This window comes from Pelophylax lessonae, assembly GCF_965119305.1.
Source record: "Pelophylax lessonae genome assembly, chromosome: 3".
NCBI classification, from domain to species: Eukaryota; Metazoa; Chordata; class Amphibia; order Anura; family Ranidae; genus Pelophylax; species Pelophylax lessonae.
This window is the reverse complement of record NC_138770.1, coordinates 107955828-107977915: the sequence shown is the minus strand read 5'-3', so window position 1 is coordinate 107977915 and position 22088 is coordinate 107955828. Positions and strand designations below refer to the sequence as shown.

Genomic DNA, 22088 nt, shown 5'->3' with positions numbered 1-22088 from the left:
TTTGTTAGCGCAGAAGAAAAATGCACAAATACCTCAAGTGTGGGTCTTGCTGGGTGATTATAGGTTACTTTATATTGCATTACAGGGGCTCAGTGAGTATCATTTAACGGTTATGAATGCTTAACTTGTATAATCTGAGCCTTGGATATACAGAATGTGGAGGGTGTGTCACTGCAGTTGAGAACACAGAAGCACCTATTGGTGCAGTGACAGTGAGTGCTGGTGGATGCACTGGTGCAGCGACAATGAGCACAGAGGTGGACATTGGTGCAGTTGCAAGTGAAGCTAATGCATGTGGGAGAGGAAGCATGAGTGGGTTGGAGTGCAGTTGTGGGGTGACATAAGTAGAAAGGGAATTAGATGAACGTGACACAACCTGGGGGGCAAGCACAGTGGAGATGAGGGTAGAGGTGCTGAGGCTGTGGTGGTGAAGGGGTGGCTACAGGAGCGGTCAGCTGTATATTCTGATGTAGTCTTCTTGGCCAGCAGCAGAGCTCAGGCAAGGGAAATTGGTGGTGTGAGCTGCCAGGCTGGTGATTACAATGCCTGTGTAAGCCGCAGCAGAATTAAGCTGACATGACCAAAAATAGTGCCACTGCAAAACAGACAAATCTTCTACAGGGACCATAGTATGTGCCCCCGGCTGTTGTGGGTGGCATATTTAAACGTTAATGCCTTCTTGCCGATACTACGCATGTGCTAGGTATTGGCACCATTTGGGTTTATCCCAAAGTCTCTACACTACTCTCAAAGAGAACTTGACATTTAGGAGTTGATTTACTAGAACTGGAAAAGTGCAAAATCTGGTGCAGCTCTGCATAGAAACCAATCAGCTTCCAGGTTTTATTGTCAGAGCTTAACTGAACAAGCTGAAGTTAAAAGCCGATTGGCTCCCAGTTTTAGTAAATCAACCCCTTATTACAAATGTCACTTCTGCTAATCTGCAGCAATCGGCTCCTCAGCTCCCAACACAGAAGTCTTCCATCACTAATAAGTCATTAGCAGCTCCAACATTTTATGTCACATGACCTACTGAAAGAGCTGCAAATATGTTATTAGCAGAAGGAGACCTCCTGTGCCAGAAGCGGATTGCTGGTAAATGCGTGGATTTGAGGTTAGAGGAGAGCGGCACTGTGATTTAGGTGTTTGTTACCCCAACACTTCATATTCCTGATATGTGCCTGCTGTACTATGCATTTGTATGAGAAAGTATCCTGTTCTCTTTGTATTGCTTCCTTTGTGTGAAATTCCTGGTGTTCCTGCCAGTCCCTTTGCTTCCCCATCAAAAAATGACCACACCGTGGTAAGTTCTCTAGCTATGCTGGGAACTCAGCCTGCTGTCCTCCAATGATCAGACTTGTTCTGATACGCCTCCACTGCACAGCCATTCACTGGGAAGCTCAGTGTGCTGCTGCTTCCTCTACGCTCAGCTCTTGTGCATAGAGGGAATGTAATCACTTATAAGAAAAAAAAAGGAAAAAAGGTCTTAGGCCCCTTTCACACATCGGCGGACTCAGTTTTTCTCAGCGGGTGGCAGCTCTGTCTCCGCGCTGTGTGCAGAGACAGCTGTCAGGTCCCTGCTGTTGTCTATGGGGGAATCGGATCAGAACAGACCGCCTGTCCGTTCTCATCCGATCCCATCCGATCCAATGGACGGATGGAAAAAAGGGTTACCATCTGTCCAGATTTGACGGACCGGATCGAATGTCAGCGGACATGTGTCCTTTGACATCCGATGCCCCATAGAGATGCATGGGACATCCTTTCAGATCCGCCTGAAAAACTGACAGGAGGATCTGAACAGTCCACTAATGTGAAAGAGGCCTCAATGTTTTTATTTATACAAAAATGTTTTGCCTTTTATTTCTATTTAAAACTGAATAGGTTGTTATACAAGGTGATTGTTTACAATCACTTTAAATGCAGCGTCACATGTCCAGGAAGTAGAAGCTATACCAGCACAGGTAAATGTTTTGGTGGAACGTTGGTAAACTCAGTGCCAGTGTGAGGATGGGAAGGGGTGCGTAAACATTTAGAGAATGCTGTTTGAAAATTAAAATCAATCATAAGGCAATTATATATGTATTGTATAATGAATTACATGGAAATTATTTTAGCAATAAACCTAATAAATTCTGAACCGCCTCAAAACATAATTGCTATGATCCAAAACATAAAATAAGAAGCGGAGATTGATAAAGCTGTAAGTATCAAAAACACATAGTGCCTGCCGTATTGGGAAGCCACTCCTAAGCCCTCAGTCCACATGGCCAGCAGTGTAGCTAAAATTACTTTCTCCCAGCACCCCGGATAAAAAAGATTATAGATATAATTAGATATAATAAAAACTGGAAAATATTAACGCTAAAAGTAATATAATACAACAAAGAAGCAGCCAGCATAAAATTTAGTTGATGGCAAAATATAAAAATACATAAAGTTCATATGCAGCGCTGCATATGGACTTTAATGAAAAGATATACCCGTTTATGTTTATGTCTGAAAAATGGAATTATAATAATACTTGATGAATTGGGTGATACAAAGTTCAATATTACCTGTTGTTCACGTCAAATAAATGTCAAAAGCCATAACAGCAGTTTATTATATGCTGGTCCAATTATGTGCATACACCTCTAGGTGTCTGTACTTTATATCTGCAACAGTTTTTTTTTTATGTAATTGACAATGTCTTTAATTCAGGCCAGGAAGAAAATTGGAAGGAGTGGGGTTACAAAAAGAAAATTCATTATTAGATTTCAGATTTGCATTTCAGTGGCCATAATGCACTGCCGATTTAACAACTGCTAGGTTACCTGCAGGATGCGGTCCTGTGCGGCAGGTGTTTTGGGTGTCCTCAGGGCGATGCTGTTATTGGCAACATTATATTCAGAAAGCAATGTGCTGGATGCGGAGTTTGTGATTCCAGATTCCTCAGCTGTCTGGCGGGCAAGCTCACTAGCTTGGCCAATCTTCACAACTTCCTCCAGCTCTGTGTCCGATATCTGAAGAAAACAAAGTACATTTGCTTACACTGAAATTTAAATCCCTGCAACAGAAAAAGGATGAGAATTGCAGGTGCTAGAAGGACTTTTACACAGAAGGGCATTTGGCACCATTACCACATAAGCGGGCATAAGTGAAGCCTAGGGGTATGACACAACCCGGCACAAAGAACTCAGTGCCCAATAGAGTAACACTGTGTGTAGTCCTCCATAAATCTGACAAGATGGTTTGACACGAAAGCACAATCCAACCAAAAGGTGTTTAGGGACAGCTCTATAAACATGAATGAGTAGGTCACCTAAGCACCAGGCTACATTAAGCCAACTGCAGGAGCACGAGTTACAATAAATCCCTACGGAAACAGAATTTTATTTTAAACTGCATAGAGGATGCAGCAAGAGTGATTTTTAATGTACTGCTCACAATACACCAAAAACGCAGAGGTGTGATTATACCCATAAAGTGTAGGATTAAAACAAAAATCAACCCCCTGACGCAAAGGGTTAAACCCTAATTCAAGTGGTTGTAAAGGCACAAGGTTTTTTCTATGCATGAAGGTAAAAAAATCTTCTGTGTGCAGCAGCCCCCCTAATACTTATCAGAGCCCCTCATGATCTGGTGATGTCCATGAGAGCCTTGCCTCTCCAGGGACTCACACTACTGATTGGCCATTGGCTCCTGCTATTTAAAATTTATTTTAAATAGGTGCCTCAGCTCCTGGAATAATTTAATTGTATAATGCTGCTGATAAAAGGGAGAAGCCTTTCTGATTCAATTATTTGTGTCTATCAGCGCTGTTCATTAAAGTGCAAATCCTTAACAATAAATATGTGCAAAAAATCTAGTGAAAGTGAAAAGTGCTTACAATAAATATGTAAATTAATCTATAAATATATAAAAATATAATAAATAAATATGAGAATTTATCAAAGTGTCTCGTGACTCAAAAAAGTGCTATAACTTAGTGCAAATCATAACATATGTGCATAATGTTCTAATTCCTTAGAAACATATAAATCAGATAATGCAATAATCTACCATCAATATGGAAAAATTGTGAAAAATAGAAACCAATCAATTTAAATATAACGTGTCCAGTGCTCAGTGCTATATATTAATCCTCTTCACTACAAAGTGCTCAATGCTTGTCAGATGACACACATTGCTGACAGGAGGCAGCCAAAAGTGCTCAGTGCTTGTTGTGTCCGGGTGCTCCCCTCTCAGTCCCCTACTCATCGGACAAATAGGGGATATGAGCTCTGCATACAATCCTTCCTCAATTGCCTGGATGGCGGGTAAGTACCGGGCACACAGCAACGCTCACCGCTCCTTTCCTACAGTGCAGGACTTCCAGCAGCCTCCAACAAACTTTAGTAGCCAAATACTGAACTCCCCATAAGGAATCTCCTCTGCTGTCTCCTTGCGAGGATGATGATTTGCACATTGAGTTATAGCACTTTTTTAAGTCACGAGACACTTTGATGAATATTGTAAACACTTTGAGTCACTAGATTTTTTTCACATATTTATTGTTAAGGATTTGCACTTTATTGAGCAGCGCTGATGCACACAAATAATTTATTGGCTCCTGCTGCTGTTAATCACAGCCAGTGAGCCAATTAGGAGACAGAGGGGGTGGGGCCAAGCCACAGGTTCTTGTGTGAATGGACACAGAGCAGCAGCTCAGCCTGGGTGCCCCCATAGCAAGAGGCTTGCTGTGGGGGCACCTGACTGGAGGGAGGAGCCAGGAGTACCGGAGTGGGAACCAAGAAGAGGAGGACCCGGGCCACTCTGTACAAAACCAACACAGAGGTGGCAAGTACGGCATGTTTATTATTTTACTAAAAAAAATATAAGCTTTAGCGCCGGTTCACATTACCGCGACGCTACTTGCAGGGGCGACCTCCGAGATCGCGGTGCGAGCAGCGCGCCGCGACCTCGGAGCGGCCGCCATGGACTTCATAACATTGAAGTCTATGGCGGTCGCCTCCTGGTCGCCCCAAAGAAGCTCCGGACCCTTTTTCTAGGTCGGAGCGACTTGTGTCGCTCCTATTAGAACGGGTCCGCAGCTTCCCTATGGGAGGCGACCTGCGGCGACCTGTGAGGCGACCAGGTCGCCTCGCAGGTCGCCCCAGTGTGAACCGGCACTAACAATAACAGACTGAGGGGTACAGAAAAAGGCTGTATTATTTGTGCTATTCCTCCATTCCCCAAAGATCTGGGTTACATAGTTGGTAAGGTTGAAAAAAGACAAGTCCATTCAGTTCAACTTGTGGTGTGTGCGCGCTTGTGTTTGTGTCAATAGTACATTGTATATCCCTGTATGTTATGATCGTTAAGGTGCCTATCGAATAGTGTTTTGAAACTTAACAATCCCTGCCGATTCAACTTCTTGTGGAAGAGAATTGCACATCCTTATTGCTCTGACAGTAAAGAACACTCTACACAGTTTAGGGTTAAACCTCTTCTCTTCCACGCATCTTTTTAAATTCCCTTTCACTGAAAATGTTTTTTGTACATTGCTATCATATCCCCTCTCAAGCATCTCCTCTTCAGGGTTGTGTGTGAGCCCTCATATACAAGGAAGGACTATTGGTCTTGCTTTGTATGTGATGAGGTCAGAGTGCAACCACCAATCAGAGCAATGAAGAGAGGTACCTGTCACATAGCATGGAGGAAGGCTTCTGGAGTGAAAAATAAAGAAAGTATTACAGCTTCTTCCTCAACCTGTAGACTTTAACCCTTGCGGTGTGGGGAGGCCCAACTGCAAGTATGTTTTTTTTCTGGTGCCCACAGATGTGCTTGAGGGAAAAAGTGACATTGTTTACCGATAACCAGTCTGTTCTTCAGCAGGATATTTTCAGCCATATACGTGCCCTCTCTGCCTCCCTGCTCAGTTGCTATAATGGAGCAGGGTGTTCAGGTATACACAAGCATATGACCACCCCCCTATGACAGTACATGTGCCTTAGCACGGTCATGGGAGGAAAAAAAGCTTGTGAATTCACTAACCTGGCAAAGCTCTAACAAAGGCGCTTACTTTGGGTGGACTCCCGGTGCAGAAAGGCAGAAAAGGAGAGTGGATCTGTAGTAGATCTTGCTGAGCCAAGGAAATCCACAGCCCTGTTGTCATATTAGGGCTGAGGCCATGGCATGATGATTTAAAATGTTGTATAAGTATGACAGTCACACAACTCACTTATTCAGAAGGAGATCAGCAGTAATGTCCTACATGGATCACTCTTAAAAAGACATCAACTCAGAAGGTAAAGATTTGCTATGCTATATGGAAACATTTAGGTCTTGTGCAAAAAAAAAAAACGCATTGATAAAAGGCAGGCAGATACTTATCCATTATGCCATCAGTGAGGAGTGTGACTGCACCAAATGTATTCTGCAGCAGCACAAACATGTTATACTTACCTGCTCTGAGAAATTGTTTTGCACAGAGCAGCACCGATTCTCTACTTTTTGGGTTCCCTGCCGGTGGTCCTGGCTCCTCCCTGCTGTCAAGTGTTCCCAATAGGAAGCCTCTTGCTATGAGGCCGCCTGAGCCGCACTCTTGTAAATGGACATTGCACTGCACTCTTGTAAATGGACATACAGTGCGGGGCTTGACCCCGTCCCGCTCTCTCCTCACTGGCTCACTTGCAACAATTGACAGCAGCAGCTGTGTGAGCCAATGAGGGAATAGAGACCTGGGAGAGCTGCTGCGCTCATGCACATAGCTGAAAGGAGATGGGGCTCAGGTAAGTAGAAGGGGGAGGGAGCTGCACCCAGAAGGTTTTACCTTGATGCATAAATGTAAAAAAAAAACTTTTTGCCTTTAAAACCACTTAAAAAATAAATAAATATATATATATATATATATATATATATATATATATATAAATATATCTTCAGCGTGAAGAATAATAATAAGAAGTCTTGGAACTTTCTGCCTTTAAAACCACTTTATATATATATATATATATATATATATATATATATATACATACATACATACATACACACACACACACACACACACACAAAAAAAAGTTGGGACACTGTACAAATTGTGAGTAAAAAAAGGAATGGACTAATTTACAAATCTCACAAACATATATTATTCACAATATAATATAGATAACATATCAAATGTTGAAAGTGAGACATTTTGAAATGTCATGCCAAATATTGGATTTCATGAGAGCTACACATTCCAAAAAAGTTGGGACAGGTAGCAATAAGAGGCTGGAAAAGTCAAATGTACATATAAGGAAGAGCTGGAGGATCAATTTGCAACTTATTAGGTCAATTGGCAACATGATTGGGTATAAAAAGAGCCTCTCAGAGTGGCAGTGTCTCTCAGAAGTCAAGATATGCAGAGGATCACCAATTCCCCCAATGCTGCGGCGAAAAATAGTGGAGCAATATCAGAAAGGAGTTTCTCAGAGTTTGGAGTTATCATCATCTACAGTACATATTATCCATAGATTCAGAGAATCTGGAACAATCTCTGTGCGTAAGGGTCAAGGCCAGAAAACCATACTGGATGGCGGTGATCTTCAGGCCCTTAGACGGCACTGCATCACATACAGGAATGCTACTGTAATGGAAATCACAACATGGGCTCAGGAATACTTCCAGAAGACATTGTCGGTGAACACAATCCACCGTGCCATTCGCCGTTGCCATCTAAAACTCAATAGGCCAAAAAAGAAGCCAAATCTAAACATGATCCAGAAGCGCAGGCGTTTTCTCTGGGCCAATGCCCATTTAAAATGGACTGTGGCAAAGTGGAAAACTGTTCTGTGATCAGACAAATCAAAATTTGAAGTTCTTTTTGGAAAACTGGGATGCCATGTCATCTGGACTAAAGAGGACAAGGACAACCCAAGTTGTTATCAGCGCTCAGTTCAGAAGCCTGCATCTCTGATGGTATGGGGTTGCATGAGTGCGTGTGGCATGGGCAGCTTACACATCTGGAAAGGCACCATCAATGCTGAAAGGTATATCTAAGTTCTAGAACAACATATGCTCCCATCCAGACAATGTCTCTTTCAGGGAAGACCTTGCATTTTCCAACATGACAATGCCAGACCACATACTGCATCAATTACAACATCATGACTGCGTAGAAGAAGGATCCGGGTACTGAAATGGCCAGCCTGCAGTCCAGATCTTTCACCCATAGAAAACATTTGGTGCATCATAAAGAGGAAGATGCGACAAAGAAGACCTAAGACAGTTGAGCAACTAAAAACCTTTATTAGACAAGAATGGGAAAAACATTCCTATTCCTAAACTTGGGCAACTTGTCTCCTCAGTCCCCAGACATTTGCAGACTTATAAAAAGAAGAGGGGATGCCACACAGTGGTAAACATGGCCTTGTCCCAACTTTTTTGAGATGCGTTGATGCCATGAAATTTAAAATCAACTTATTTTTCCCTTAAAATTATACATTTTCTCAGTTTAAATGTTTGATATGTCATCTATGTTGTATTCTGAATAAAATATTGAAATTTGAAACTTCCACATCATTGCATTCTGTTTTTATTCACAATTTGTACAGTGTCAACATTTTTGGAATCGGGTTTCTATCTATCTATCTATCTATCTATCTATCTATCGTCAGCGTGTTGAACAATAAGAAGTCTTGGAAGTGATGGTTTGGCCCCCACAGAGCCCTGATCTCAACATCATCAAGTCTGTCCGGATTACATGAAGAGACAGAAGGAATTGAGGCAGCCTACATCCACAGAAGATCTGTGCTTAGTTCTCCAAGATGTTTGTAACTACCTACCTGCTGAGTGCCTTCATTAGCTGTGTACAAGTGTATGCTGGTTTGAAGCCAAAGGGCAGTCACACTAAGGCCCTAATGCACACAAGGCATTTTTACTGCCATCAGACATTTTTATTTACAGCTTCAAAATGCCTCTCCATGTTATTCTATGTGTCCATGTGCACATAGACATTTAGTGGATAGGCATTTAGAAGCTGTAAAAAATACCTAGCCAGTGCGTTCTAGAACAGCAGTCTCCTAAACTCTGCTAAAGGCCAGTGTCCAGCCTTTAGCAAAGTTTTTTTTTTTTTTTTTTTTTTGATGCAGAGGTCGCTAGTGTCCTCAACAACGGAACAACGGATGAGTCATCAGCTTCCTCGCTACAGCTGAATTAAGAAAAAAAAAACATTGCCGGTGTAACGTGAGAATTACCTACCCCGTGAGAAAAACCTACCCTCGTCACTTCCAGCCAGAAACAGCTGAGCAGCGCAGCAGTGCGCATGCTCAGAGCTCCGGATACCTGATGGAAGAACTGAGGAGCTTACTAGTGCGCATGCGCACTAGTATAAAACGATCACGGTGTACCGTGAAAAAAACCTACCGACGCGGCGATTACATAAAACAGCTGTGCTGAAATACGAGTCATCTCCGCTCCTGTGCCTGTCACTTCCCTGCTCTCGGCAAGTAAATATAAAAGCGGCTCTCGGCTCCGTGATTTATGTTTTCATACAACCGCCGCCGCTTTTATATTTACTATCCGAGATCAGGGAAGTGGCAGGCACAGGAGCGGAGATGACTCGTATTTCAGCACAGCTGTTTTAATGTAACCGCTGCGTTACATACAGTGCCGAGCACCGGAAGTGACGAGGGGTAGGTTTTTCTCACGGGTAGGTAATTCTCACGGAACACCGGCAATACAAAAATGTGAAAAAAAAAAAAAACATTGCCGGCAATACAAAAATGTGAAAAAAAAAAAAAAAAAAAGGCGTGGGAAAATGCTGTGGGGTCCCCCCCCCCCGCACAAAATAAAAAAAACACGGCATGGGGTCCCTCCCAAAATCCATGCCCAACGCTTATCCAAGCATGCAGCCTGGCAGGCCAGGAAAGGGGAGGTCCATTAAGAAGTGTACACAAGAACATACTGTAGATCTAGAAGAGTCTGCAGTAGCCTGTGCTTTGCAGCTGCGATCAAATGGTCACAGTTGCAATGAGTTACAGGCTTATATGCAAGAAATAAAGATAAGGGCACATTTTTTCTTAAAATGTGGCTGTATTTATTTTTTTCTTTTGCAAAAGGTAGACTTAGCCTTTACATTCACTTACCCCTCTGTCTGGTGAGAAGACCTGTACTGTCATTAACGTTGCAGGATTCCTAATGACACTATGACATAAGGTCGGACAGTCAAGGAAAAAGAATGGGGGGGGGGGGCGCAGTACAAGAAGTGGCAGTAGGGAGAACAGGGTTCTAGAGGCAAGAACACTGGCAGTTCATGTCATGCCTCCAGACCCTACAGACACCTGAGAATTACATGGGCGGGGGTTAATCTCCTATAAGACATTTGAACTAGAAGAGGGACTGGTTTTTACATCATCTTGCTGGCAACAAAGCTCCTTTCAGTAGTCTGAAGAAAAAGAGCAAAATAAAAAACCCTGGATCAGTATGTTGCTGTGCTTTATATTGCAGGGATTTACATTTGTGGCTGGAGTTCTCCTTTAACCACTTCAGCGCCGGAAGGTTTTACCCCCTTAATGACGAGGCCATTTCATGCGATATGGCACTGCGTTACTTTAACTGACAATTGCGTGTTCATGTGACGCTGTACCCAAATAATATTATGATGTATTTTCTTCCCCACAAATAGAGCTTTCTTTGGGTGGTATTTGATCACCTCTGCGTTTTTTATTTTTTGCGCTATAAACAAAAAAAGACCGACAATTTTGAAAAAAAAAAAGTAGATTATATATATATATATATATATATATATATATATATATATATATATATATATATATATATATATATATATATATACATACATACACACACATACATACATATATACACACACATACTTTTTAATTTCTGCTATAAAAACATTCCCAATAAAAAGTTAAAAAAAAAAAAAAAAAATCTTTCATCAATTTTGGCCAATATGTATTCTGCTACATATTTTTGGTAAAAAAAAAAAAAAAAAAAAATCAAGAAGTTTATTTTGATTGGTCTGCACAAATGTTATAGCGCCTACAAACTATGGGATAGATTTAGGGACTTTTTATTTTTTTTTCAGTTCAGTGATTTTTAGCGCAACTGTGACACTGCAGCAGTCAAATCTGACACTTTTTTAAGGACCAGTAACACCAATACAGTGCAAAAAAAAAAAAATGCACTGTTACTGTATAAATGACACTAGCAGGAAAGGGATTAACATTAGGGGTGATTAAGGGGTTAAGTGTGCTCTTAGGGAGTGTTTTCTAACTGTGAGGGGGATGGATGTGCTAAAGGAAAAGAGATCCCCTGCACGAAATGACATACCTATATGGTATATATGGGGTGGGCGGTCCAGAAGTGGTTAAAAAGTGAGTGAGTGGTTAACTTGGTTTGCTACCAGTGAAAAATACATTCCACATTCAAGTAGTGAAAATTAGGTTCCTGTGGATAGTTAAAGTGGTAGTAAAGTCATTACAAAACTCGCTGATAGGCAGGGTTTTTATAAGAGAAGAGACCCTAGAGGTCTCTTCTGTCCAATATCCCCCCTGCCTGTCAGGGAGTAATGGGATCTGAGCCGCACATGCTGCGCAGCTCAGCCCACATTTATGGCCCCTCTGCGTGCCACTGCAAAGTGACTCCCGTGCACATGCATGGGAGTGATGTCACCCAAGACGGCCGAAGATCGCAAACCTGGAAGATCGACTGGGCAAAGATGGAAGCTGTCAGGAACAGAGAGCGGTGCATTTGTAGGCAAGTTTGTGAAAATGTACTTGTATGCAGTGCATGTTAGTACATTATGGCTTAAAGCTGCCAGGAAACCCATAAAAAAAAAAAAAAAAAAAAAAAAAAAAAAACACACAACAGTATAGACTTTACCACCACTTTAATCCCCAGACAGTAGGACATCGGTGTGCTTATCTCATACCTGGGGAGAAGGCAGAACTAATTTGCTTCTCTTCTTAGTCAGCTCAGAGACCCCACCAGTTGTCTGGAGGATGGCAGCAGGCAGATCAGAATCCTTCTTCCTTTTTATGTTCTGCTTGTCCTTTTTCCTCTCTTTTGCCTCTTTTTCCCTGAAATCGAAAAATAATGTTAGTGAACCAACTTACATTAACCATAAATAAGGGGCATGGAAAATCCCAGGTAACTCCACTGCCAGAGCGGTTTATGTTTTTGCACACCTGTCAGGTCTACATATTACTTAAAACTCCAAAAAACTTTCTTCCCACTCTCCTTCTCTAGCCCTCTAAGACTTTATCTCTTTTCCTGCTCCTTCCATTATCAATGAGCCTGTCTCCTGGGCATGAAACCTGTTTCCCCCTCCCAGGGGGCATACGTGTAGAAGACTTCCTCTATGGACACCGCAGTGGTTGCTCGCACCCTGGATGTTTCTTCTGAGTTCCCGTTTGCCGGCCATATGATAGATGCCAGTGGGTGCGGAAGATTCTCCAGAGTTGTCTTGCTACTCTACCATTATTCTTCCGCTCACTTTGCTTTTTTACCACAGTGGCCCTAGGGAAGTAGCCTCATTCGCCTCTTGATTTTTCAGGTGTATTATTCCAGTTTATCAAGCACTCTTATGTTCAGTTTAATGTGGTCTGTATAACGGGGATACATTTATCCTCCTTGTATTATCCGTTTTTCATTCTATATACATCTGTATATTTGCTTATTGAGTACTGTTTTTCTTTTCTGTACATTATATTCGTTTTATTGTATGCCTTCATGTTTCAATATATAAAGAATTTATAAAAAAAAAAAACAACATGTATTTTCTGAAAGAAGAGGCCCTGGTGAATAACAGTGGTAGTTCCAACGTGTTAAATCAAAAGGGGTACAATTGTACTAGGGGGGGGGGGCATGGAAGCGATGCACAACTGTTCAACTGCCAGGTTGTCTCCATCTGACAGCTGACTTGTCAGATTTACACACATTCCCAGATGCTCCCCAAGAAGCATAAATCCAGCCAACATTGCGAACTCATGGCTGGTGAGAGGGGGCGGGATTAAAGCCAATTTAGGTTGGCTGTAAAAATGAATACATCCATTCTTCAGTGTTTTACTTAAACATAAAAAGTGGCATTTGCGTGATGTAAAAAAGTCCTTTCAAAGTGTAGAAAAGAAAAATCTGAACTACCTTCTAAAAATTCCTAAAATACCTTCCAAGTTGCATGTAGCGCTTGGTTCTGCTTCAACTCTTGGCCTTGTGTGCTTAAAGTCCATTTTATTCTGGCCGTGCTGTCTCTATTTCCACCCCAGGCTGAAGACCAATTTGTGGGCATTTCTAGAGGGGGGAGCTAGAAACAAGCACTGCAGCCACTGTGCTCTGTGCACAGGGGCTGCTGTGATGTGCCTCTCCCTTCTGTCCTGTAATGTGCCAAAATCGTTTGTAGGACCTGATGGAGCTGCCACGGTCAGCGCTGGCAGGATGGAGATCAGACACCCCTTGTGAACATTTGAGGTCCTTTGTTGCCTGGAATGCACCTCTGAGAACTTCTGCCAGTCACCGCTGCCTACATTAACAAGCAGAGCCTGGATGCACCTTAGGGAAGTTACACAAATTTTTCAAACTCACTCGCTGGCAGGGATGTGTGATCAGTTGCTACTATTAAACATAGGCTGTGCGGACTGTGCCAGAATAGTTTGCATATTAGTAGTGACTAATCACACGGCTCTGCCAGCACTGTGTGTGAGATTCAATCTGCTTCCTCCCCCTGCTGAATGACAGTGCCTCTTTCCAGTGTATGCCTGCTGAACCAGCAAGCACTATCAATCAGCCCCTTGATATGCATTTGTTTCCTTGCCAGCTGCATGGTTGGAGACCAGTGGAAGGAGGGGGTAAGCTGTCCAATGACGCTGCTCAGCAACCACTGTCCAGATCGGAAGTGGTCATTTAGGGGGGAATTTACCTCCTTTACAATGTAGTTACTTCTTTACTCCATCAGTGCTGAGGGCGTTGGAAGTGGAGTACTGAGGTAGGGTGCTCTGATGCTTTCAGGAAGCTATCTACAATACCCTGCTGGCCCCTCCTACCAGATATGATCTGCCTGTACTGCACATGGATCTAGTGGTGACAATATTGGCATTAAAATGAGGTATGTCATTAAAATTAAAAGGTTTTACTTAAAAATGTCATGAGTATGTGTGGAGCTTAGGCCAGAGACCTTTTTTATCTAAACAGAGGGAGAAGGGATTTAAACATCTGTCAAGGTATTACTAGGCTCCAATGGGAGATTTTCCATTACTTCCTATTCCTATGTCACCTTATAGGAGCACAGACCCCCCCCCACCCCAAAAAAAAGGAGGTTTTAACCACTTCTCCACCTAATCAAGAGACAAAAGACATCAATCAAGAGGAAAAAAAACAACAACAACTTTTGGCCGAAATCAGACATTAATAACTTACGATCTCAGCTCCCCATCCAGGTCCTGCTGCCGCAATTTTCTGAAGTCTGCATTCAGAGCGTCATAGTTCTCCTCGGAGGTATCATAGAACCCTGGTGCAGGTTTCTTTTCAAAGGGGATCTCAGCATTGTAATCCACGCCCCGCTTCTTTTTTCTCTTCTTCTGAATGTCAATCCCCGCCGCTCGCAGTTCCCGCCTCTTCTGAAGAGCCGCCAAACGCCTGGGAGAAGAATCAGAGAAAGGCATCAGCAACCATTATATAATACACAAATAGACAGCATTGTGTCCACCCGAGATGATAAAACATCATACCTAGCCTCCTCAAGCTGCTTTTCTCTAGCTTTTCTCTTGGCCTTCTTACCCTGAGTATTGGCTAGACGTGCTCTGGCTTCAGACAACATCTCAAGCTCATCTGGAAAATAAAACCATTATGTGTCTTTTTTTAAATATTCGCTGCTGTGTGAAAAGATACAGGCAATAAAAAAAAAAAAAAAAAAAACAGGGAGAATTCGGTGTATAATTCAAATTTCAACTCCAGGCAGATATAAAAAAAAAAAAAATAGTATGCAGCTCGGTATTCTTAAATATTAAAATGTATCATAAAAACAAACTAATTTAAAGCAGAGCTTTACCCAAAATGGGAAGTTCTGCTTTAAGGTCTCCACCCCTGCTCGTCTTTCAGAAATGACACTTTTTTTGGGGGTGGAAGGGTTTTGACACTCTAACTTCACATCCTCACTCCTTCCTGCTTGGCTTTTTGTTCCACAAAAAATTGTGGGTACAGATATTTGTGGAACAAGGAGTGTGGAGGCAGGTATAGAGGACATTTTTTATTGGGTGTTGCCCTTGCGACATCTTCCACCTTAAGGGCCGGTTCACATTAGTGCGATCACAGAGATCGCATGTAATTCGGAGTGCACTGCTCTTAAATTACATGCGATCTCTGTGCGGTGCAACTTTCAGCCATACAGTCTGTATGGCTGAATTTGCACCGCAATCACACTAAACACGCACATGACCCTTTTTTTTTTTTATCCGCAGCAGAATCAGATCGCATGGTGGTTCACACTTGTGCGATCCGATTCTGTGCGAACTTGCAGATCGCACTGCGATATGCGATCTCAACTGGGGGTGTCGTTAACTTTTAATTGACACCCCCTGCGTATCGCATATGGCAGTTGAACTGCCAGAGGTGTGGATGCGATGCGGGAACACGCTGTATATTCGCAGCATTCCCGCATCGCAGAAGTGTGAACTGGGACTTATAAGTATAGGCAGTCTACTCTTTGCAAGTAAGTGGTCTGCGATCTGGAAGTCAGGATGGGGCGCTAATACATTGGAGAGCAATGGGTCTTCTAACTATTGTTGGTGGCATGACACATTCCCGAGGAAGAAACTGCTTCAAAAAAAGTTGAAAAAGCTATAGATGTCCCATTCCATTTTGCAAGCTGTAATGGAGAACTGTATAGTTATGTCATAGGCAATGGTTTTTGAATATCACCCAGCATACATACAGCATTCATTTTAAACTATTTTCTGCTTTGTCAAAACTTTAACTGTAGATTTTTTCCCTTGGCTAGCAAAATGTTTTTAAAAGGGTTTGGAATCAAAGATCCAAAATGTTTTTTTTTTTTTAAAAAGGAGTAAATTGATTTCATTGATGACTACTAAAATCCCAATAGAGGATTTATTAGTTAACTGCATAGCATTTAGGGATGATGGCAACCTCTTGCCCCTATCAGAGTGAAATATTTTTATTTGGAAGTTGTGGAAAGAGACGGCCAGCAGACAGGCAGAACTCACAAGAAGAAAAGAGATTTACAAGTACGCTCATATGCTATCGTCAGATAGAACTATTGTTTGTAATGATATTTTTTAATGACGCTGTTCTAAAATTAAAGTTTATGCTGTGACCATAGAACTCCTTTAAAGAGTATGCAAAAATCCCTTATTTGCTCCCTTTTGAGGTGTTAAATATACAACTAAATTTTTTTGGTTTTGTTATATCTGTGTTCAAAAAAGCCAACCCTGTAAGAAATCTGGTCAGCTGATAATCTGCTGCCTGTACAACATTCTTATTTACAAGTTTCTAGTTTCTCTTTGGTCTACAGAACCACTACCCTCTCCTATTTTTGTTTACTTTTATAATTTCGGCGTTCCTTCATGTTCAGACACGCACTGCCCAAACCACAGCAATGGGTTGCTTAATCATTCAGTGGGTGGCTGATTATAAAAAAAAAAAAAAAAAAAAAAAAAAAAAGGGTTCCTTAACTACTTGAGCTCTGGAAAGGTTTTACCCCCTTCCTGACCAGGCCAATTTTTGCTATTCGGCATTGAGCTACTTTAACTGGTAATTGCCCAGTCACACAATGCTGTACCCAAATAAAATTGAAATTATTTTTTTTTCACACAAATAGAGCCTTTTTTGGTGGTGTTTGATCACCACGTTTTTTATATATATATATATATATATATATATATATATATTGCAATATAAAATGGAAAAAAGACTAAAAATTAAAAAAAAAAAAAAATTATATATTTTTTTTTTTTTTTTTTTACTTTCTGCTATAAAACATATCCGATAAAAATAAAAATTAAACTTCTGCTTCAATCATCTTTATTAGTATTTTGAGAAGAACAAAGAGTAAAAGGATCACTTTGCAGAGTAGCGAACAATCCTCGCATGCTCTGTACATATAACAAAAGTTTGATACATAAATTGGGGGTTGGGAACAAAAGAAGACCTCGGCCATCGGGTTAGGTCTTCCATAAGGCCTTGGGTAAGCATATGCACACAACCATTATATATAAAAAGGGAAAAACAAGCATTTAACTATACATTTAGTTAACCCTAGAGGACTCTTCAGTGATAAATGTCCCCCTGCCTGTTATCGGGAATGCAATGAGCCGGGGAAGTGCACCTCAGACTGCATTTACGTCACGTTCTGCATGCCGTGGCGAAGTGACTCGCGGGAACGACGTCCCCACAGTCTGGCCAATCAAGCGCCCAAAGATACAGAACCTTGAAAAAAGACCGGGTTACCATGGAAGCTGATGTGGAATCAGAGGAGCTGTGACAGTCCATCGCTGAGGGGCTCTGTTTGTGGGAAAGTCTCTCATAATGTACTACTGTATTACATGATTTAAACCCGCAGGGGGCATGTTTTTTGTACTTTCTCCAGGAGACTTTACTACCGCTTTAACAGGGAGACAGACCGCAATAAAAATCTAACCAAGGCTTTAACCCCTCACCATTTTGTACGAACCCTAAAGAGTTTTGTCTTTAGTTATACTTTATATTTTGTGCATTTTCATTCTGTAGCTCCATTTGAAAACAAAGTAACCTTAAAGTGTTACTAAACCCACAACAGTAAAATCAGTCTGTATATGCAGTAAAGAATTCTTGTTATACTCCCTGTGGAACCTAAGGGTTATTCCTCCACATTGTGTAAAAAGACTGTTTGATCCTGTCTTCGCTGATCCTCCCCTTCTTTTACTGTCCCCCGATACTTGCCCGATAACACAGTCTATGGGGTCAGGCTGCACATGCTTGGTTTGGTGTGTATTGATAGAGGGTTTTTTTTCCTGGAAGGGTGCATGTGATTAGCACAGGGCCAATTAGCACTGTCCAGACAGAGGGTCAGGGATCCTGCATCCTGATAGGACAGCCAGAAATCTCCTCCTACAAGATTTAACCAGTGCTTGGCTAGACACTGATAGAAGTCACAAGACTGCTCTAACTGCTGATGAGAAAAGACTAGATATAGTAAATGCAGGGTCCTGGGTTTAGTAACATTTTAAAGTTGAACTCCAGGAGAATATCCAAATACGTAAATAGGATACATATATGGGAGCTGTTTTACATGCCAAATGATTTGTATTTCTGTCCATACAGTTCTGGAATTTCTTAATTCTGTGACATAGCACAATCAGGAGGATGCCACGGGTTTCCTTGTAACAAATAACAAATAGAATTGTGACACCAACCCACCCCCGGCTTGCCGATTGGACAGTAAGGAGCAGGTCATCTCTCTGCTCAGTCCTGCAGTGAGCTTGTGAGTGTATTTGAATAACCGGCTCCCAGTCTAGCCACTTCCTTTCTCAGTCTGAGTTCTGCTCAAGAGGCTGATAGCAGGTCACATTCAGCTTACATTGGTTGCATAAAAAATAAAGTTATTTATGTATTACTATTTACAGAGCTGCAATCATTTGTGCATTTTATATCTGCCTAGAATTCAGCTTTAGGGCTCGTTCACAGGGGGTGCTTTACCGAAGCCCTCGTTCAAGTACATGTTGTCCTGGCAAGGGAATGCACATTGCACGCATCCCTGTGCCAGCGTCCCATTCATTTCTATTGGAACATGTGGCTGCACCGACACAGCCGATGTGTCCTAATATGACATGCAGGTGAGTGAGGCTAAAGCGCATCATGTGAATGAGCCCTTAAAATTTGTTGAATTTTTCACCTTCATCCATGTCCACTGGGTCTGGTCTGGCAGGTTTTGTTTCTGGGTTTGGGTCAATTTCTCCAGGTTTAAGTTTCCTGGGGTCATCTGCAGCTTCCTCTTCATTGTCTCTCTGTGCAGCTTTATCTCTGAGAAGAAAAAAAAAAAAAAAAACTAAAAACACACATACCCTTACTGGTAAGAAAATATGGAAAAGGTCTGCGACAGCCAGAGAAATCACATTCAATAACTGAATTAAAAAAAGTTTTACCAGTTACAAGCATGCAAAGGCAGACTAGCACTTTAATGTGAGGGCAGGGATTGATGTGAATGTACAATATACAGTTTATATAAAGGAGGGCGAGGGGGGGGGGGGGGAGGAGGGCGAGGGGTGTAACTTGCAGAGTCCCACAGCTGAGTTTTGACAGGCAGCATGGTTCCTGGTTGTAGCTGCTGTCATTTAACGGTAAGCCTGGGTGGGAAGCCCCTGAAGACGTCAGTCATATGTGACGAAACGCCGCGTCGGGCCGCCCTTGCTGGACGCCTACATGCAATAGAGGACATTGGCTGCTACCTTGCTAACCGATTTGGAACCACGCAGGTCGGCGTGTGATTCGCACACTATACCCTTCTCAAATGTGAGTGCTATATATCTTTGCTTTACATCCAATAAAGTTTATGGAAATTACTGCATTATGAGGGGTTGTATTTCCTTCTTTTGAGTGGCTCCCTTAAGGTATACTGTCAAGGTATCAATTCTGGGATTCATCTTTGTGAAGAGGTCCTGTCCAATTAGTCACCGAGTGTGTGGCAGTTCTATGATAGTTCAAGGCCCAATGCATATAACTATCTGGTAAGCGTGTTTTGAACACTCCTTTTGGTGGTGGATTCCTTTCACTTTACTGCAAATTGGTGCCGTGCAATATCACTGGTGGAAATGGACTTCATTTATGGACTTTGTTCATAATATTTTAGCGCTACATATTTTATTTCTTTTTTGTTATATACATATGCTCAGTGTATGATTTGAGTGTAGCTGCTTTGTTAATTATTTTATTGTGCGTTCAATCGCTTACCTTTTAAGTTTTTTAGCGCAACTATACCCATATTTTATGGGTGGGAAGCATGCCTGCAAAACTGACTATGGGACTAGGGACTACTGTTTACATTTTGAGAAGTGCTGGTGTTACAATACGTTTTTTACAGCAATCAGTGCCACATAAACCACTTGACAACACCAGGGTGACACAGCAGATCCTGGCAGCTACAGCCACAAGAATATGAACAGCATACGTGATATCACACTGTGACAAACCTTAGTGGAGTCACTAATCAGTACTAGGTTTCTACTTACAGTAAGTATTCGTAATGTTCCAGACACTGAGCTGCTGTGCGACCTATGATTGGGGCAATAGTTCTCCATTGTGTAGGCATCAGCTTGGCCAAGTGCAGTAACTTCTCTTCCTCCTCACGAGACCATTCTGTCTTCTTAATACTTGGGTCCAGCCATTCATACCTGTCATTGAGGAACAAAACAGTCGTTGGCATTCTTGCAGCAGAATGAAGAATACACTCAAGCTCAACTCCAGCCAAATCTCTTATTCATTCTAATAAAAAGATTATCTAACAGTGGAAGGCCTTTCTAGGGGCATAAAGAGATTCTTCTGAGGAAGTCCGTAAGGCAAATTTAAATAAAGCTGGTATTGGGTTAAGCAGAGCAGTCTTAAAAACAGGCCCTAATGAGCAAGACAGAAACTTAAGAGGTTGTAAACCTCAGAAAAAAAAAGAAAAAAAGAAAAATCTGTAAGGCAAAGACATAATGAGCTAGTATGCATCGCATACTAGCTCATTACGAAATACTTACCTTAGAATGAAGCCACCGCAGTGCCGCTAGCTCACCGATAACACTGCCGACATGTTCGGCCGTCCTTCTTCCTGATTCACGTCCTCCGGCCATCCGATTGGCCGTGGGCACGATTAACATTACTCCCACGGGTGGCTGTTCTTTCAGAGCGCATGCGCCGATGACATCATCGGCTGCATGTAATGTAAATATCTCCTAAACGGTGCAAGTTTAAGAGATATTTACAGTACCTATAGGTAAGCCTATAAGTCATTAAGGGGGGTTTACAACCTCTTTAAACCCAATGTGTTCTCTTTTTGCAATATTCTAGATGTGTTTTTAGAGTCAGACTTACCATCGGGCTTTGCACTGTTTGGCAGATTTCCTGTGTAGCAAAGATGCAATACGAGACCACTGGTTTTTGCCATATTTCATAACCGCCGCTTTAAGAATTTCATCCTGTGAAAAGAAAGACGGCAAGATTTACCTTGCATAACGGGCAACATAAGAAGCAATCTTTCATACTAAAGTTATTGCGTTTATTAAAGGGCATGCGCCCTTGCAGTTTTCTCTTAGTCCTCCTAATGCAGTCTCCTATGGTGAGGTGAGAGTGATGCTGCACTACTCCTGAATTCAGTGCAGTGGTTTTAGATCCATGTAGGCTGTGCCTGCTTACACTTTGGATGACAGTTGGATGACAAGACCTTGCAGGAGGTAGGGCTGTCATCAATGCCACCGCCTGTAGCTAGTCACTCAGCACCTGACCACACCCAGTCCTGCCCACAGATTTGTGGATGGACAGCAAGGCCTTTGCTACTGAAACCCTCCCACTGTGAGCTGCAGTGTCTGATGGGGGGGTTGAGACACAAACGAAGGGGGATTTGGCTTTATGAGGCTTGTACATTACAAAGTTACTGGATCTGAGATGGGTTTAGACTGACACACAGGAGCCTTTATATGCACTTTAACTTCTCTAGTACACCTGGCATACATTACTTTGCACTGGCCCTTCCAAAGGTTTGGCTATCCCATTGATGCCTACTTTTGACTGACCCATCATTCATCATGTACAGTATGTGCCATGGGATAAAAGTAGTTTATAAAATGTGGTCAAGTACAATATTTAGGCACTGGGGGTTGTAAGAAGATAATAGATATACAAGACAGACCTCAGCCTGTTATATTAATGTTTCAGATACAATAATTCATTGTAAACAAATACCTGGAATGGTTATTTATATGGAGTTTTGACATCTAGAAATGGAATATTCAATAATCATGAGTAAACCAGTTCATGGCTATTGAATGTTCCTGGAAATTTACCAATTCTGCTCTGGCAGATGAATTAAATGGGTTGTGAACGGGTAAAGGGGACATCAGGAACTCCGTTAAAGAAGAAGTATCACTAGA

General features: G+C 42.0%; 1 protein-coding gene across 1 annotated transcript in view; it reads right to left on the bottom strand.

Moving 5' to 3' along the window:
- The window catches only part of CDC5L (cell division cycle 5 like), a 97397-nt gene that overhangs the window by 58200 nt on the left and 17109 nt on the right, over nucleotides 1-22088 (bottom strand). Inside the window, exons 2-8 of the mRNA XM_082250031.1 lie at nucleotides 21034-21137; nucleotides 20190-20351; nucleotides 18857-18984; nucleotides 14700-14799; nucleotides 14389-14607; nucleotides 11909-12056; nucleotides 2817-3005 (exon numbers count right to left, since the gene is read on the bottom strand). Coding sequence (XP_082106157.1) covers nucleotides 2817-3005; nucleotides 11909-12056; nucleotides 14389-14607; nucleotides 14700-14799; nucleotides 18857-18984; nucleotides 20190-20351; nucleotides 21034-21137 — 1050 coding nt within the window. The remainder of the gene's footprint in view (nucleotides 1-2816; nucleotides 3006-11908; nucleotides 12057-14388; nucleotides 14608-14699; nucleotides 14800-18856; nucleotides 18985-20189; nucleotides 20352-21033; nucleotides 21138-22088) is intronic.